Source organism: Cystoisospora suis (assembly GCF_002600585.1).
Source record: "Cystoisospora suis strain Wien I chromosome Unknown contig_1677, whole genome shotgun sequence".
In the NCBI taxonomy this organism is placed as follows: domain Eukaryota; phylum Apicomplexa; class Conoidasida; order Eucoccidiorida; family Sarcocystidae; genus Cystoisospora; species Cystoisospora suis.
In genome coordinates this window covers 1,115-19,955 of record NW_027154477.1, presented here as the reverse complement: position 1 = coordinate 19,955, position 18,841 = coordinate 1,115, and the positions used below count along the sequence as shown (strand labels likewise).

The following is an 18,841-nucleotide window of genomic DNA, read 5'->3' as shown; positions in this document are numbered from 1 at the left end:
CCCCCCCCCGCCGCCGTTCTTCTTCTCCTCCCGTTCCTGCATCGTCGTCTTCTCTCCCTCCTTCTCGCTGTCGTCCTCATGTTCTTTTTGTTTCATCTGCTTTTTCTTCTGCGTTATAGGAGGAAAGCCGTTCGAGAAGCTTGAAGCAGTAGGGTGTCTTTCCTCCTCATCGAATTCACGAAAGAAGTTAACAGAAGAAGAGCTCTGTCATCTTCTCAAACTTTCTCATGGGCGAAATATCTCCAAGTCGAAGCTCCTCGCCGATTTCCATAAGTTGTATGTCTCCAAGATTTCTTTCTCTCGTCATCCTTTCATCTTGACGCCATGCATGAGTCTTCTTCCTCTTCTTCTTCTTCATTCTTCTCATGAGGGATCGATCTTCTTCGGAGATGATAGATCGGACGTCATGAGATCTTCGTCTCAATGCTTCTTTCTCTCACTACAGACAGTCTTGGCAAGGCGTGCAGAAACGAATAGACGATCCACATTCATTCCTGTATATCATGTGGATCTATGTATATCTATGTATATACATAGGATCTTCTTATAGGCGCGGTCTCTCAAGGCAATTCTTCAGCGGGAATGTCTGTGCTGGATCTCAAAGTCTTTCCGTTACTCACATATAATTGGAAAGAATTCTTTTCTAAGAGAATATCAACCTTAGAGAGCAGCTTATCTTTCCCCTGACGTACATACAGGCATAGTTAAGTACATATAAATGTCTGTATACACATACGAAAGAATAGATAGATTAAAAGATGTGTCTGCTAGGTGTCTTCGACATGCATGCGTTGTGTAAGTGTATGTGCCTCGTTTGGGGTGTCTATGTGTGTGTGTATAGAAATCGACACTTATCGAAAGCTGACCTTGAGAGAAAGTTTAAGGAGCACATTGTCTATGAACGACGACCGGAAGATAAACAAAAGGTAAGAATGAAAGAGTGAGAAAGAAAGAAATAAAGGAAATCTTCGTCATATCTTTCTTCTCCACGCCAGACTTTTGGTAGACATGTGAGAAAGGGAGTTATGCGGGAGTTTCGATCTATGTTGTTGTCTATGGGGAAGTGTCTACCCATGAATAGAAAGGTGTGTAGTAGCCTCCGCTCACTGTTACGATTGTCTTGCACTCTGTAGACTGACGGGGGGATGTAAGAGAGACAAGGATGTCTATCTATGAGTATAGACGAACATAGAACGTGTTGAAGAAGAAGAAGAAAAACGTCGACAAGGAGTCTGTTCTCTCTGTTGCTTTCTTTTCATATAAGATACTGCTTCTCGCCTTGTTGCCATTTGATGTACGGGGAGGGAGATCTTTCCTCTGTTTTGTTTCTTTCAAGCTGTAGACGTGATGACGATGATCTGGTGAGATTTGCTGAGTGGAGTCGTACGACGTATACCACCAGGCTGTCGTCTCTTCTTCCCGTCTACCAGGCTCGTGAAAGAACATAAGAGGAGGGGGCTTGTTCTGTAGACGTGAAGAGCAGCTAGAGACACTTGAGCGTTCGTACACAAGTAGGGAAGAGACACCCAATACAAATAGATTCCATACAGTAGGAGGCCTGGAAAGAGAAAGACTAGTAGCTACTACGGTAGCAAGTATGCACGTAGAGATACACCGGAAAAAACCATGCGTATACGTAGGATCGCCGTCTCTATGTATGTATCTCTCGTTCTCTCTCTGTCTATCTATCTATCTATGTATCTAGAGATAGAAAGAAAGCTGAGAGGCGATACTGTTGTTCTGTGTGAAGGTTTCAACGGTAGACATGCGTGTAAGGAGTATAGGGAGCGATGAAAGAGAGGTGTATTCTCTTTTTCGATAAGCTTCTTGTTCCTGTTTACATTGTTTGTCTTTGGTCCTTTCAGCGATGGTATGTATCCTCTGAGGCCACGGAGGCTTTCCATCTGAAGGAAGAACTTGAAACAATTCTTCAAGCTATCAGGGCCGAGGAAAGTCAGAATAGTAGTAGTAACAATAGTAATAGTGCGAATACTACTAATAGTAGTAATAGTCTCAACAGCTCTTCTGCTAGTCATAATAGTAGTAATGGAAGTCAAGGTCTCCCCCATGAGCAAGGGAGAAAACTTGTCGAGGGAAAAGAGAAAGACGGAGAGATGTCAGTGATGACTTCAGTAGGAGGTAAAGGAGATGAAGGTCCAAGCATGAATAAGGAAGCTTCAACTCCTAGTTGTGTCGTGAAGACAGCACGGATGACTACAAATCACCATAACCTAAATACACAGAGTGTCGTTGTATCTGGAAGCTCGGGGATGAATAGTACGGGAGCTACCCCGTCGTCTTGCGTAACGGCAACGTCAGTATTAGCTCAGCTGTTACTTCGCAACTCTCAGGCATCCGCTGCAGTTGCTGTTGCCGCCCCGGCTAGCAAGATGGAAAGTCTCGAGAACAGTAATAGTGGTAGTAGTAGTAGTACGGAAGGACTAGGAAAGACCATGAACAAGAAAGACGAAGGGGAAGGAGAGAAAGAAACTGGAGAGAAAAGATGTCTTCAGGATCATCATGACGATTTTGAGAGCAGTCATAGGAATGAGAATCCATATCACCATAGTAATAGTGGAATTACCTTCCGAGGTATAGATTGTGTCAGTTCAGCCGCGTGGGTTGCGGCGTCCTCAGCTAAAGCGGCTCTAGATATTGTGATAAGAACAAAAGAAGAGGAACAAGAAGGAAGAAATGCCTCGTCTTCTAGTATTTTTCCTCGGGAACGAAATTCTTCATGCTTAGTAACTCCCTCATCATCTTCTTCCGTGGCCTTTCATCTAGCAGCGGCCGCTATGGCTGCTTCGGAGTTAGCTAAAGAAGTCGCAGGGAGTCTTTTAGAAGAACAACCGTATGATGGAGATGATAGTCTTCCGCAGGTTGAACAGCCACAACACGCAGACCAGAGAGAAAGAGGAAGTGGAGGAACTAATAGTCATGACAGTAAGAGCTCACATGGAAATCTCTTGCATCCAAGTGCTGTGGTAGGACCAGCAGCAGGAACATTTTTCAAAAGTCCTCAAGGGAAGGAGCAGAGTATGGTGGTTAAAGTGGAGAATGGTGAAGGAGAACATGTCGGTAGCAACAAAAGAGAAACAGAGATTTATTTAAGGAAAGAAACAAAAGGCGAAAGAACAGATATTATAGGAACGAGTCAGTTTATCGAGGGACAAGGAACTAGTAATGAGAGTAACGGCAGTACACTCGCGGAGAATGACAACAGGAGCTACGTCGGTGCTGTAACACCTCCGAAACCACCATCCATACAGAAAACCAACGAGGAAATGACAGGGGAGGTACATAAGGATGCAATGGAATCTTCCCCTGTTCCACTGGGGAAGAGACGAAGAAGTGATGGAGGAGAAGAGGAGGAAGAAGGCACTAGTACCAGTAGTAACAATGCTACTGGTAATAGTAGTAGTAGTCCTACTACCGCGACGACTTCCTATCGGAGTAGTTCAGCTGGGGCAACGACGAAGAGGGCGAAACGCGGATCCGCCGGTCAAACTTCTGGCCAAGCATTTTCGTCAAAAGGTTCCCTTCTGAAAAACACTTTGATTACCCAGTACTTCCGGTCGGTACCTGCTCAGCCTGCAGCAAGACGTGCCTCGGAGGGAAAAAGTGGAGGGAATCATGCAGCCAGCATTCCTCCTCCTTGATATGCCGAGTGGGTGAACCGTGGCCGACGGGTGGTGAAAGCTTTTTCATATCGCAGTTTCCTGTTTTCTTATTCTTACACATGCATGTATTGGCGTTGTCAATTGTTTTGAAGCCGTTGTGGAGTTTGAAGATATCAAGTATATTATTGCTGAATGAATGAATTCAATGAAGGAATCTCCAGGCTATCAAGTTGGAACTTTATTACCACGAAGAGCCGCTGTTTTTTGTGAAACAACAACTGCAGATCATGTCCCATCTGTGTAGGCTGTCTGCCAGAGAGTCTTTTTGGCTGCTGGACCTCACACTAGAATAGTATCTTAGCCAACGATGTATAGCAATATTTACAACAGCAATCACAGCATGACATCATTTGGGCCTACGCGCTCCTGGCACGAGTGCAGTTTTGTTACACGTCTGTGGCCGCGAGAGTTCTTGCAGAAATCGAAGGGATACACATATCGGAGTGTTAGCAGTTCATGTCTCTACTCAGTCAGAGCAAGGAATTTTAAATAGCTGGCAGTCCGTCGGAGACCTTGTAGGGCTCCGACCGGGCTGCCAGCCGGCTGGCTTGGACTCTTCCTAGAAAGAAGGGCTCCAAAAAAGTCTCCGCGTATTCACGGGAGCCTCCACGCTACCACTATCGGTTGTCGTAGCGCGGAGGCTCGATGACTGCTCAACTGACGTGCGCTTCGTTCACCTGTGGAGGGGGGAGATGGGGCCCCGTGTTTTCTCGAGCCGAGCTCTGCAATCCGAAGATTTAGACGTTTTGTTCCGAGACAGTTCACTTTGTGACCGAGAAACGACATAGCATTCTGTCATGCATTCAGAGGCCAGCGTTCTGTCTGGTGTCCTTGTACCGCCGACAGGTCCCTGACACCAAACACCGATCCTTTCGAACAGCACAAAAGAGTGTGACTGTAGTGCCGCGACAGTAGTAACTATCCCTCAGTTCTGGGAGGGGAAGGTTGATCTTCTGTGCGACGGAACTCGGCAAAATGGCTTCAACTGAGAAACAAACTATATATCTGACTGGAATCGAACGTCAGCCCGTCAATCTCAAGCTGAGCAGCTTCAGGTGTATGTACCCCGTGGTCAAGGTAATTCCTGATACGCTCAGTCCCGCAAAAGTTTTACCTCTGCTATCGGTGACGTAGCCACCAGCATGGAAGTGCTTCGAGCCGAAACTTCCGAGAAAGTAGGGAGAATTTTTGATTGTTTTCTATCCCCTCATGCCTACAATGTCACAGGTATACCTTGCCGATTTATTTGCCTTCCAGTGCGGCCTCGTGCTCCTGGTCCTTGGCTCGATTGCCCTCTTCGTGTGCCTGTTCCTTCATATGCGGCCTTTCGTCATACAAGAGGGAGAAGGGAAGAAAGCGGTCCCCGCCCCCGTTAAGTTCCCTGTGTCGCGCGGTGACCCGCTGTCTACTATGAGAGAATCGGAAGCTTACTCCCGAAAAGATTCCAGTCGGCTCAAAAAGCCATATTCAGATGCACCTGGTAGCTCCCAGAAATTGGTAAGCCTTAGCAACCACGAATACACAAACATGTGTACGTGAGCCTGTATACTCTACAGAATGCGCGTCCGCGGCAAGGAGAAACTGACTGCCGGCGTAGAAGCTGGCGCTGGCTCGGTGAGGAGCGCGGGCACTCGACTAGTCCAGCGGAGAGCAGGAAGCTACAAGCCCAAGCTCCGGAACGATACGCATATGCACGAGACGCTGAGAGAGAATGCGCAAATTTAGAGTTCTGGGGGCCGACTCAAAGACCTCATATCTACGGAGAACCAGGGGCTACGATGCTACCGGGAACGGGGCCAACACTGAATGCAAGGACTCTGATTCAAAATGCAGATTACCAGGAAAGGCAGGAGCACCCGTGCGACCCCTTCCCGAGATCCGCCGGCCCGTGTCCCCGGATGTCTCTGCCGACCGTTGTGAACTTCCGTGACCCACAACGTTCACCCGCCACGGGTTCTATCCAGCCGGGGGGGTGGGCCCACTCATCTGCCGCTTTTCGCGGCTGCCTGACTCCTAAAAGTATCTACCTAACTGAGAAGGTGACGCCTTCCTACAGCGCGCGAATCCGCACTCTTCCCCGGCCTTCAGCAATTTCGCTGGAGCAAACGCCCGCCAACTCATCGGCCTGCGACTCGCACTCAACATCCGTCTGCACCGCTCGACATCACGAAACTGTCGCTGGACAGGACGGAACCAAGGACACACCAAGAGACCCACCGAAGTTGCCAGCGACTAAAGTTGGAACACCCGAGTCACCGCCGAGAACAGAAAAAAGGCCTGAGTCCGCAACTGACCCGGGACCTGTCCGACACCCAAAGCCTGTGCACGCGAGAGAGGACGGTCCGGAAGCGTCTCCCTGTCCTGACGCAAAGAGACTGTGTAACAGGGCTGCGGACGCCACCGGCGAGCAGCCCTGCTCGCATACGAGTGACAGCGCACTGCCTCCGGCTGACCGCGGGGATCAGGCTGACGAGCAGCCCAGCTCGCATACGGGTCATAGTGCATTGCCTCCTCCGGCTGACTGCGAACACTCGCCTGATGCCGAGAGTGCCGAGAAATCCGAGCAGGGGTCGCCGGTACCTTGCACGCAGAACTCACAGCCTCCGGGACAGTGCACGGCACTGTCGTCGCCTCGAGTAAAGGAATCAGAATCTCACCTTCGAAGTGATCTCGCTCAAGACTCGGGTGAAAGGCATGACAAAGAGCTCCCGCAAGACCCTTCAGGCGAGACCGCTCGACGAAAAAAAGGGTTCTGCGCCGCGAGAGAGATTGTAAAGCTGCTTAGTGGGTGAGTCCGAGACAAAGACTTCGTCTTTACGGGATGAATGACCTGCCAGTCGCGTGTAAGCAAGCACGATTATGACGGCCTCCAGACACCGCAGTTCAAGGACTGGTGCCGGAAGAAGGCGACAACCGCATCTACTGACCAGTGCGCGTCCGGCATCGCGAGCTTCCTTGGTAAGTCGCCTCACTCCCACTGCCTCAAGAATATACATGATGTATTGTCATCAAAGCTGGAAGACATTCCAGCCCCGGAGCTCATTTTCGCGAGTGTCTCGCAGTAATACAGGACATTCAGAAGTCCCTCAATCCAGGGTAACTTCAAGATAGCACCTGCGGAAACAGCTGTACTGGCGACGGCCACCGAGCAGGCTTCATAGTTTCATTGAAGTGTTCGTCCTGCTAGAGAGCATCAGCGACGAGAAGTTGGTCAGCCGCGCTTTTCGATGAAATCCTCTCAGTGCGCCCTGAACCCGAATGCAGAAACTGTTTCCTCTGCCCTGTTGGCTCTGCGTTTTGTTCTGCTACAGTATGCTCTGAGCTGCAACACATCCACCGGACGTCCTCCTGACACGAGAATACTATACAGCACAGGCGGGTGTTGACGAAAAGTCATTCGGAAACCTCATCAAAGTGAGACCTTCGCTTGGCGGACAACACACCTTATTCTCTAGTGGCGCGTTCAGAAGCTCAAACTGGACTACCATAGTGTTCGGCGCGCTGCAGTGTGTAGGAACGCTGATTTTGGCGCACTGATTGAGGCGCAAGCGCAACATCTCCTTAGGGCTTATAACATCTGCACACAAGCTCGACTTTACTCAGCCAGTAAGAAAGCCGCGAGCCTGAGACATCCCCTGCGCAAGAGTGAATGCCTCGCTAGAATCTGGAGCGCGTCCTTGCTCGGCTCGCCTCCGTCGTGCTAAGGCGGTGAGTGTAAGATTTGCATAACATCGAAAGGCAACAGCCATCTAGACAACATGTAGGTCAGCTCGCCTGAGGTCAAGTAACGCTGAGCCGGAAGACGGAAAGAAGAAGAAACAGAATAAAAACGAAGAACCGCTTGGTTCCTCGTGGCAGCCTCTGGTGGTAAGCAAGAACATACGGCTCGAACCAGCGCCGCGGAAGCAGCCTCATTTACTGGCAGGACGAGCTCTGTCATGAAAGTTTAGTGAAAGAGGAGCCATGCTTCGGGTTGAAACCAGAATCGAAGATCGATGACGCGGACGACTTAAAACGCGCGAGTGCGCCGGCTCACTGTCAAAGTTCCAAAAGTCACGTGGGAGACTCGGTCGGCACTGATGGCGCGGCTGAAAAGCAGCGACCAGTCGGCCACTCACGCAGCGCGAGTAAGGTGATGCTGGCCTGTTTGGAGCCGTGCATGAGTTAATAACTTTCAATACAGATAGATTCCACAAATCACCAGGCCCGCCACGCCATCCTGCAAAGCGCTGCTGCACATCACCAGTGGGCGCCGACGAGGAAAAGCTGATAACGAAAAGCGAGGCCGCTGCCGTCAAAGCAGAGAATGGGCCTCAGCTTGACTCCGAGCCTGCTACGAAGAGAAACAGGACGAGGGGTGAGTCTCGCGGAGCTCCACTGAGTTTCTGCTCTATCATGTTCGATCTGCAGCCTACCGAACCAAACCAGAAGCCGCTGTGACGCAGGGCGCCGACGGAACGCCGGACTCCGAGGTTTCGCCAGCAATCAAAGCGGAAAACGTTTTAGGCGGCCGGCCGGGCCACGCTCTCATGGCGACCCCCCAGCTTCGTGCTTCGAACGAAAACCCCGCTTCCAAACACACATACGCAATTGTGAAGAGCGAGCCCGTGGCACACAATGAAATCCCTCCATCGCGATACAACACGAGACAGCTTGGAGTCAAGAAGGAGGTTTCCAGCTGACCCGTGTTCAGGTGTAACACACAGTTCATCTAGCCACGAGATGCCTCGAAGAAGTGGGACTGTCTCCACGAGGCCGAGGAAGTGCAACGATTGCACTTGCGAAGATGGGGTTGCCTCTCCGTGCTACACCTCCAGCGAACAGTTGGGGTGGATCCCGTTGGACGTCCACGAACCTTTTGTTTGAAAACCGCTTTTTTGGGCCGTACACCAACTTGAGCTTCTGGAGCGAGACTCCTGTTGCAGAACGAGAACGTGCAAGCTTCGGCAGTGCGGCATGCACATGAAACCTCCCGCGGGAGCAAGGGCTACTTAATCTCCCGAGCACCAGAAAGTGATAGGCAGGACCAGGGCTGCTTCCCGTTCCCATACCTTCGTGATTCTTTTCGTCACAGTTTCTGGTACTCGGCGAACTCTGGTTTTGTTGCTTGTTAGGAAACCGCTGGTTTGCTTGCCGACGCACCGGCGTTGTCGTTCCCCCGGAGTGGGTGCAGCTGCAAGCTGCGGGCCCTTTTTTCCCAGGCTCTTCGCGAGGGAGTCTCCCCATCGTTTCTCTCCCAGTCAAGTGCCGACCGGCTGCAGTATGTTCCAGATGTTTTATAGTCCTTGTTCCATGGCGCACCATTTTTCTGGTGATGATTTCTAGCCGGGTGAGTTCACTTCGCAGCGCGCCAAGCGTTGCAGTTTGATGTCCTGCAAGTACCTAAGGTGCCCCAAAGGGGCCAACGAAACACGGTGTATCACCATGTCGAAAAGTCCACCTGCGTTCCGGGGGACTGCATGGCTAGCGTAACCTTACTAGGTCCAGTTGATGGTGCAGTTCACACTCCTACTGTAGGGTGCACACGGCACGGTCTTCCGCGTGCCGGTTAAGTAAAACGGATGTGAGCGGGTCTCGCACGGTGACAGAGAACTCATGCTGCACAGTGTAGGATTCTACTGTCAGAGGAGACTCATACGTCCCTGTGAAGGGATTGTCTTGTCACCCTGTTGAATTCACCGTCACCGGTGCGTGTGTGTATCTTCAGCTGCGATCTGCCCGTATTGGCGCGGGGCGCCGATACCTGCGTCGCAGCTCGCCAGCCGGTCTGCTGGACTCCCTGCAGGCAACCGATACGTTGTGCAAGCGTGTGGCTAGAAATCCTTTTGTCCCTTGGAAGACGTGGACCCGGAAAAGAGACGACAATTCTTCAGTAAGACTATCGACAGCGTGTCGACGGTAGCTTTGTTGGGGAATGGATGGATTATAACTGTTATATTCTTTTCGAAGATGCAGAAGTACCGTCGCAGCGCTAAGTTTCTCGTGTGAGACAATACGATATTCAAGGTGTCTCCGACTTGCTTGTCGGCCGTTTTAGGTACCCGTCGCTTTGCTACCCCCTCCGAGGGCTCAGGACGCTACCTCTCTTCAAGCAATAAAGGCAAGCCGCGTCCCTGTCCGCCGTCCACCGAAGCTCCGTGCGAAGGAGGTAAGCCGACTTCCCTCCTGTCGGCAGTGTAGCGAGTTTTCCTGTGGGGAGGGGTGGAATTTCGCAAGCATGCGCTCATTCCGTTGAGCACGTCTATAAGTCTTGTTCTGGCGTTATAGCCTGCTGGTGTTCACCCCAACTGGCCGGCCTCGTGTGTTCTTGCTTTTCAGCGGGGAAACGGGACATCCACTACGTTTCGGAGGACGCGTCCTGCCTCTTCAGCTTCTTCTGCCAACTGCTCTCCAAATCTTCATCCTGTGCCCAAGAGTGATAGACCAGGGCGTTCAAGCGCCCGCTATGGGAACGGAGTTCGCGGGGGAAGTTCCTGTCCAAGTGCCGAGTTACGCAGTGTTAGCGACCGTGACGGTTGTCCCGTGGTAGCGGAAGGTCACGCTGCTTCAGCCCCAGCAAACCCGCCTGCGCCTCCATGGTCTCCGGCGGCTAGCATCTTTGCTTCTTCTAGTTCACTCAATCACATTCGTCGTCATCACATCTGCACTTCGTGTAGATGTAGTCTTCAGTTAGCTTTCCCCTCAGGAGCGCAGCAGCCTTCTCTTCCATGTCACAGTGGCTCTGGTCCTACTGCGGGATTGCCCAGCTGCCAGCATGCTGGGCACAAAAGCGTCAGTGCTGTAGATACATCGGCCAGCAGTGAAGAGGGAAGGTGCGTGCAGCCGTGCTTTTCCGGGTTTTCTTCACATTCACTCGGCGGGTTCAGCAGATGTCGAGGCGAAGGGAATGGAGGACGGAGCAGTGTTTGGAGTGCCTTTCCAAAGCCTACGGAACCTCTGGTTTTCGTGAACGATATTCGAAGAGGCTTGGAAGCCAGACAGATTCCTGGCTTGCAAAAGTCACTGCCGGATCCTCATGCCAGGCCTCCTCGTGCTTTCTTCATTACCTTGAGGTCTCTCAAGGGGAATGCAAAGAGCTGCACTGCTACAGCCGCACGGGTTGTTCCGGAAGACGCAGTACGGGTTTCAGTAGAGTGAGAAAATGTACAGGGATGGAGTCGAGTACGAACGCCCGGGATCACCATAGGGCTTCAGCTCTCGAGAGGTTTCCTTCCTCCTTGGGTTAGAAGGGAGAATACACAAATGAGTTGCGCAAGAAAGGAGAACAAACGGGTGAAGTCATCCACAGAAACAAGTAGCTAGGCGGACGACAAGTGCGATGCACATATCCGCGTTGATGACATCTTGTCAGAAAGTCACAACACTGGGTTCGGAGTCCGTCTGGCTCTTACGAGCTTTCCCCCTCTATATGTGAGTTCTCACAAGACAAAATACTCTGTGATGGTGAGATGTATCATATCAAATCTCGAGTGTTGACGCGTTGTTCTTGGCGTACCAGTTCAGTATCCGAGAGCCCCTTCCAGTTATGACGGGCTCTCGTGCAAAGATACACCTACGGCAAGGCGCCTAATGAACATGTGCCTAACCCTCGAGTGTGTGTACAAGTCTGGCGACTGTCCAATCTTCTTGAGGGAATGCGAATTGAAGGGAGGGGAAAGGCATCTGGAGAGGGGAGAGAAAACCTCGCTCGGAGAGCTTCGAGTCAAGCTCTCCGAGCGACGTTTCGAGAGCTTGACTCGAAGCGTTCTTTTTGTCGATATTCCTGAGAACGTGGTTCGCGTGCTTTAAGATCGGCCACCCCCAGCACCGCTGACTGAGTGACTTACTCAGCAATGTGGAAAAAACATCAGGAGAAAGAAACGGAAGAGGTCGTACATGATTGTTACGGGCTTCCTTCTGATCAACTGACTCATGACGTTGATCGGGGTCGGACGGTTCCGCGCTGCGTATTCTTGCCTAGCGGAGTAACCTCAGTAACAGGTCTTTTTTTGTTATTACCAACTCTATCACGCACAGTGTGACAGCTTGCGTTTTTTTTCATCTCTTTTTTTCACTGATACCTAGCTTTTCGTCCGTTCTTCCTTGCCTTTTCAGCTTTCTCATTGTTCTCGAATGCGATGCCCTGAGAAGAAAGAGTATCTTCTTCGCAGTTTGTGTCCTCTTCTTGTGTACTTTTGCACATGCAAGGCCAGCCATAAGCGAACATCGCGTGAGCTCGTTAGGGCGATGAGCCAAGAAATCTACTCCGCAGTCTCATCCTGTTGCTGCGGGTTCTTCCAGCGAGATAGTAGTGTAGGCACCAAGCTTTCATCAATCACACACGAAGAGAAGGAAGCTGGTCAGAAAGAAGGGGGGTTTCAGGGAAGGCTGCCTCCTGTCAGAGTGATTCTACATCCCATGTGATCGCCCGCAGTGAATTTGGCTTCGTCACGGTGTACTTGTATGTGGATGGAGAGATCGGCCGAGGTGAGTAAGAGGTGGATATCCGTCCGTAGTGAAGCTCAGATGGACAGGATATCGTGATGAGGAGGCCAACTGATGTAAACGTCGGGGTCAGTTTCTTCTTATCTCCCTCTCTTCTCAGTATTGGTCCTGCAGCTGAAGTAGCTCAAGCGAAAAAGCAGCTCGGGAACTGTTGTTTTCTGCGTTTGCAAGAATGAAGGGATTGCGTGTCTTTGTTCTCATGCCGTCGGTGTGTCTGTTTATATGTCGCTGATCTGTTCTAAAAAGAACAGTGAAAGATCATGGCTCTGTTTACGAGACAAGAAACCATTGACACGATTTGGCATTGTGTAGAATGCAGAAGACACACGCTTTAAAGCGGGTTCTCAGCAGCTCATGTCTTACCTGACACTTCAGGGATAAGTCGGGGTTTTTGTTGGGGTGTCCGTTCAAGTCATGAGGAAGGAAGAGGGCGCCGACAGCAGGGAACAAGAGAAAGATTGTCATCAAATTTCTTGGCTCTCTTCTTCGTCATGACGGGGCATCGATGTGTGTGTAGTGCTTCGTTGGAGGTACTCGGGGCCTCACCCCTTCGTTGCCTTTGCCTTTTGGCAAGCAGGGTTGGACTGTCCTTTCTGTTCCTGTTATACCCGTTTGTTTTGTTTCTACTGCGTGCATAACAATGAGAGTGTTCCATGTCATCATATCCAATGAAGGCCCCGCTGCTAAACCATTGTGATCTCCCGGGGGTATTTTTCTCCGCGATCTCACTGAAAAAGTTTCAGATTTACCATTCCTTTTCTGGTGGTACCGAACTATCGGGTATTATGCTAACACTTACGATATTTTTCGAACGCCGTTTCGCCCACTGGCCGGGCAGACATACGGAGTAAGCCATCGCCCGAGCCGCCTACTGACGTCGATGGAAGGGGTATTCACCCGAGTTTCCGCGCAGATGAAGTTGCGCATGACAGAAATAGAGCTGCCCGGGCGGTTAGACCGTGACCACCTCGACATCCCCTGACTTACAAACGGGACAAAATCTTCCCTTAGCGGCTCGAGAGGCATGAAGGATAGCGCGGAACCTCAATCTCACCAGAGATATTCGGCGAAGTCCATTTAGTTAGGATTAGGTTTCAGCACCGGAGGAGATGAAGGGTCCTGATCTATTCAACATACAGGCTGCACCACACCCAAAAGGAGATGCCCTGTTCTACGTGCTGCCGTAGGTCTGCTTGGTCATACCAGAATACACTGCCACGTGGTTCATACGAGAGTCTGTATGACTAAAGGTTGACACTTTCTACGGGGCTTATAAAGCGTTCGTCGGGTGCAAGCGGGCGGTGTCTGTTGCCGAGAGATGCGTCAGAAACTCTGGCTTTAACACAAGTGTCCAGTTTTACGGGGAATCAGTGGCAGACTTGTTTTGGTATTGTTAACAGACGTACAAAGGAAGCAAAGTAGCTAGAGCTCCTCGGCGGTAGTCAGTCTATGGCTTGGGCAGTAAGAGCGTCTTCTCTGGCGATTCTTTTCATCAATGAGCCCGCTGCCGGCAGTAAATGTATCTTCACATAGGCGTTGCCAGGGAACCTGCTGTCCACTGGAAGGCACTTTTTCAGCGGTTCTCTCCGAGGCTGCTCTTCCTCATGACATGAGAGCTGACGTGCACTACACTGGTAGCCGCGGTGAGATCGGCACTAACGCTAAGTACAACATAGAGATTGCCACTTCTAGCGCAGCCGTGCAAATGATTGAGATTCTTCTACTCGAGTACAGTTGCCCCCCGAGCCTGCCAAACTTGTTTTCTGGTCAGGTTTGAGAAGCGAATCCCTGAAATGTTGAAAGGGAACTGTTCTTGTCTCATATGGCGTGCTGATAATCGCCGGACGCCTTCCTCTACTCCTAATGAGATCGTGGAAAAACCGATCCTGTGATCAACGGGAACCCATCCATCGTTTCTCTTTGAGAAGCAAAAGTAGAATGATGCTCTCATCAATTCTTGCTTTCGCAATCGCACTCAGCTCCCTACTTGACAAACGTCTTCGAACCGCATGAAGGAAGACGACGAGACCCACCGGCAGCTCACGACGCATATAGACGTACACGTCTCTCTATACAGGATCTGCTGAGACCGTGTGTGCTGTCGAGTAGGGAGGGCAGTCGCAAAAGACACTGGAGACTCGTCTCGCTGACTTCTAACTCTCGTAAACCTTTCTTACGGAGTAGGGTCACTTCTGTTGAGGAATTCCAGTAGGAGAAAAACTCGGCTATCAGTAGATCGCTGGGGTGATCGTTCCTTTCGTCGACCTGGTTGCGAACAGAACCAACTACCAAGGCTCCCGCTACCTTCCTCACAAACCACACACCTGCGTGAGATAACGCAGGAGGACGGCTTGCTTGAAACGTGTAGGAATGACGACACGAGAAAAGCCACTAATCATGATGATGATGATGCCAAATCATTTTGGACGGAGTCGAAAGCTGCCGCAACGTCTCCATCAGTATCCATCAGTATCGAGCCCTACTTCGATCTTCTTCTTATTCGTCGCTTCACGCAGATGACTTCTCTGATGTTATTTGTTGGTGACGACAAAGCGGCGGCGGATGTGTGAGAACCCGTGAAAACGAGGAAAAGATGACAGTGTTCATGTTTCTTTTCTCAATTGGCGATAGTCTCTACTCGCTTGTTACCTGCATGTTGTCGTGCATAAAACTCGGTCGCATGTGTTCTTTGGTCGGAACCTGCCTCCCCTCTCTGTTCTGCTGGTTTTGTTTTCGACTTTTTTGTTTTTTCTTGCTCTGGACAGGCCCAGAGGGGATCTACGTGATGTGTACAGAGCTCCTTTCCTTTTTTTATGTGCGTTACTCGGTTTTCCTGCCAAACGCAACACCGGAAACGAAAACCGATGGTTTGAGGATCGTCCAAACCGCTACAGTCAGTCCGCCTTGATTTACTTTTCAATTACGATGGGCAACCTTCTCCGTCGTTCCTTTCTTTGCTTTTTCTCTATGTCCCAGTCTTGCGTTTTTGCGTCTTTTCCTCGCTCTCTTTTCGGCTTTCCTCTTTCGCTGTGAAAACTTCCTTCACCCGAGATGGTTGTCCAGTTTGATCCCGTTCTTTGATCCTGTGTCTTTCTTCTTCCTCGGCTCTCTTTTCTTCCTTTCCTAGAAGGACCGCATTCAGCCGGATGTGGTTGGCCTTGTGCTGCGTTCTCTACCCATGTACCTTCTCTATGCAGAACGATCCCATTCAAGAAAGTACGCCCTTCGTTTCTCGATTCCTCTAAAGAGGATGTCTCTCTCCTGTCTTGCTCCATCCGGATGATTCATTATAGCTCTCCACTTTCTTTGTTTTCTTCCCTGTACTGTCCCGCGTCTCGATTGTTCCCCAACTATGGCTAGCCGCCAGGCATCGACGTTGTTAAAATCCTATGCCTCCTCCTCCTCCTCCTCAAGGATTACTCCACTTCAAGGAGTACCAGGGGTAAGAAATGTTTTCAGGAGAAAGCCAATGGGGTCTTCTTGTCTCCTTGTCTCTTCTTCTCACTTGGACTCACGTCTTTCTTACTTCTCACGGCGCCTTCTTCTCACTCCGACTCCTCCCGGGGCCCGACCTTCCGCCCATTCCTTTCCTTCTTCTTCTGTATCTGCCTGTCCATGTACACCCCCCCCCTCTAGAACTCGAGATTTCTCTTCCTTCCCTTCCCTTCTAAGGAAGAAAAGTGGCTTTTTACGAATTTCTCCAGGTGATAATAGTCATGATGTTTCTCTCTTGACACCGTGTCGACAGCGTCGTCAAAGACGACAGGAGCTTGGGGGTAGGGAGTCTTCTCCTTCCTCTTTAGCCTCTATTACTTGTCCGTCTCTAGATTCCGGCGGTGTATGCACAGAAAGAACGGGTGATATCGTCAGACACTCCGACAAAGCAGGAGGAAAATCCTTTTTACCTTTCATTGGCTCATCTCCATCACGAGCACGTCCTCTGTCTTCTTCTATATATACCAGAGAATTGCCTTCACCCCCCTCGTCAAGCATTTCTTCTGTCTCGCTTCTTCGCCCGACTTTCTCCTCTTCTCGCCATCTGTCTTCTTCACTCCCTCTCTCTTTCTCTTCCTCCATTGCTACTTCTTTTACGTCTTTTTCTTCTTCTCGTGTCTTTCTCTCTTTCTCTTCTCATTCCTTTTCGTCTTTCTCTTCTTCTCTTTTCTCCCGTCCAGAGCTTTGTCTTCCTTATCATCTTCCCCTCTCTTTTTCGTTCTGTCAGAAATCTTTCTTGTCAACTTCTTCAGAGAAGGAGAAAGATTTCTACGAAATTCTAGGTGTAAGCGAGAATGCAACACAGGATGATATCAAGAAAGCCTATCGACGGCTGGCTCTTAAGTGGCACCCTGACAGGTACCGACTAAAGTCCACAAAGTTCTCTCTCTCTATATATACTCTTCCTAGCCAAGTAAATCAGGAAATAAGGAAAATGAACAACTTTACAGCAAGTAACTTCCTTCGTTGTCCTTGCATCCAGCCTTGGAGCTGTCTACGCAGATCTTTATCTCCGACTGCGTCGGTATTCTATTCATGAAGTGCCTTCTTTCCTATGTGTAGGAGTGCATATACACGACTTGCTTTATGTACTGGTACATATTTGGTCGTACAGATATACATACGCATGTATTCAGGTGTACACATAAAGGAGATAAAGCAGTCTGGAGGTCTATAAAGACAAGAAAAACTAAACTCGCACATTCACACACCGACTCTACGCATATATACATATCTATACATGCGTATCTGTATAGACATGCGAAAGCACATGTGTATATATACATATGCTTTCGTCTCTCTCCTTTCGGGTGTACTTCTTTGTTGTCTGACTTTGGACACTTTTTCAACGGCTAACTGAATGTCTGATTTTGTCCCCTCTTTCTTCTTTTTTTTCTTTTCTCTGTGTTTCTTAATGATCTCTCCTCACTCATATCATCATATATATATATATCTTCCTTCTCTTTCTACTCCTTCCTCTCTTTCCTCGCGTTAGCAGGCTTTCCTGTAGTACGTCACGTTTGGTCCCTCATTAGTCCAACCCGGAAGGTGTATGGACAGTCGGCCTACAAGGTCGGCTGTATGCGTAGGAGGTTATCAAGCTTGTCTCTCCCTTTCTCTTCTTTCGTCTCTTCTCTACTTTCCCCTTGTGTTGTTCTCTTCATTCCAGAAATCCTGATACTCGTCAGATGGCTGAGGAAAAATTTCGTTCAGTGAGCGGTGCCTATCAAACTCTCTCCAACCCAGAGAGACGGCAGGAGTACGACACACTACGAAAGTTCGGAGGGGCAGGGAGAGCTCAAGGAACGTCTGCTTCTTCTTCTTCAGATTTCTTTCGTGGGGGGGGTCCTCATCCTTTCACACCTCCCTTTGGTAAGGAAAAAACACCTCATTCTCTTCTTCACACCTGTGGCTGTTTGTGTATATACATACATATGTGTATAAGCAGATAGGTAGATACATATGTACACTTCACATATATAGTATATATGTATTACGGGCATGCCGTACGACGTGTATTTGAATGTGTGTATATCAGTAGATAGACACGTACGTCTGAGATACACAGGTATTCTTCAAGGGATCTACACTGCCTCTACATACGTTCGGGGTCACACGAGAAGAGTTCAAGTATCTACCTAGCCAGCGATACATTCATATATGCATACAAGTATAAAGTAATCTTTCTATCTGTATATATACAACTACGGCTCTGAAAAAAAGTGAGATATGTATATGTGATTCTATATTGGATAGATAGGTTTGTAGTGAAAATGGCGGGGGTAAGGCTGCTCTCCCGGGTGTATCTCGAGGTAGTGCGGTTGCATGCGAAAGTGTGAATTGTGTAGCATCCTCCTCATAGGGCGAGAGACGAGACTGTCGTGTCTCTTCATTCGCTGACCTTAGTCTCGACCAACTACAAGTCAACTCAGAAGAAGAATGAGGAGTTAAGGGCGTACACACCGTTCAGTTTAGGGATATACACGTCCGCCGAAAAGCACGTGCTTCTCTCTCTCTACATTAGTCCATATCACACACATGTCGACTTCACCTGTCTATAGACGCTCTACATCTAGATTCTACGGTTACTATACACCTGTCTATACAAATCATCTGCATGCACAATCTCCAATGGTTAGCATACCTATATATATATAGATATACATACGAGTAAAGACTCGATCACTTGGGTATATGTGGAGGGAGTGTCAGCTGAATGAGAGACGCTATACACGTAGGGCTCTCTATCTGAAATTGCTAGCACTAACTCATAATACCCTTCTCTAATGAAACAAGATCTTTTCTTTCTTTCTTGCTTTCTCAAGGAAGTGGAGGCGGTACCTTTCGATATCATCGCATGTCTCAACAAGATGCCGAGCGTCTCTTTGCGCAAGTGTTTGGAGGTGTTTCTCTTCAAGATATCCTCGCCCAGCTACTACGAGAAGAAGGAGGACCACGCGCAGGTCCCTTCGGTCGAGGTACTTCAGGTATATATACGCATACACATATCAGTACATATATATAGATATATATATAGATATGTATATACATGTGTAGGAAATCATTTGATACACATAGATATAGAAGTGAGTGGTGACGTCATACAGTCTCCGCCTCAGAGTCAGTTGATAACTCCATGTGCCTTTGCATGTGTCTACGATTGTCTATCTATCTATCTATCT

At 49.4% G+C, this 18,841-nt stretch overlaps 4 protein-coding genes across 4 annotated transcripts in view; all 4 read left to right on the top strand.

The window, feature by feature from the left end:
• Positions 1 to 118: 118 nt before the first annotated feature.
• Positions 119 to 3,869, top strand: CSUI_003723 (uncharacterized protein; the record flags this gene model as incomplete). The annotated part of the gene is made up of 3 exons (XM_068063918.1): positions 119 to 276; positions 842 to 926; positions 1,866 to 3,869. Coding segments are annotated over 3 exons (2,037 nt in total), but the record flags the coding sequence as incomplete, so codon positions are not given.
• A 1,411-nt stretch (positions 3,870 to 5,280) lies between these two features.
• Positions 5,281 to 8,767, top strand: CSUI_003722 (uncharacterized protein). The gene has a single exon (XM_068063917.1). It carries the CDS (start codon positions 5,459 to 5,461, stop codon positions 6,470 to 6,472), a length of 1,014 nt encoding a protein of 337 aa, XP_067924108.1. The 5' UTR covers positions 5,281 to 5,458; the 3' UTR covers positions 6,473 to 8,767.
• CSUI_003721 (uncharacterized protein) lies at positions 8,696 to 12,947 on the top strand. The gene is made up of 4 exons (XM_068063916.1): positions 8,696 to 9,009; positions 9,388 to 9,552; positions 9,718 to 9,828; positions 9,999 to 12,947. Exons 1-4 carry the CDS (start codon positions 8,995 to 8,997, stop codon positions 10,815 to 10,817), a joined length of 1,110 nt encoding a protein of 369 aa, XP_067924107.1. The 5' UTR covers positions 8,696 to 8,994; the 3' UTR covers positions 10,818 to 12,947.
• A 1,937-nt stretch (positions 12,948 to 14,884) lies between these two features.
• Positions 14,885 to 18,841, top strand: part of CSUI_003720 (uncharacterized protein) — a 4,675-nt gene continuing 718 nt past the window's right edge. Inside the window, exons 1-3 of the mRNA XM_068063915.1 lie at positions 14,885 to 16,517; positions 17,329 to 17,531; positions 18,485 to 18,646. Of these exons, the coding sequence (XP_067924106.1) occupies positions 15,517 to 16,517; positions 17,329 to 17,531; positions 18,485 to 18,646 (1,366 nt within the window). The 5' untranslated portion in view covers positions 14,885 to 15,516. The remainder of the gene's footprint in view (positions 16,518 to 17,328; positions 17,532 to 18,484; positions 18,647 to 18,841) is intronic.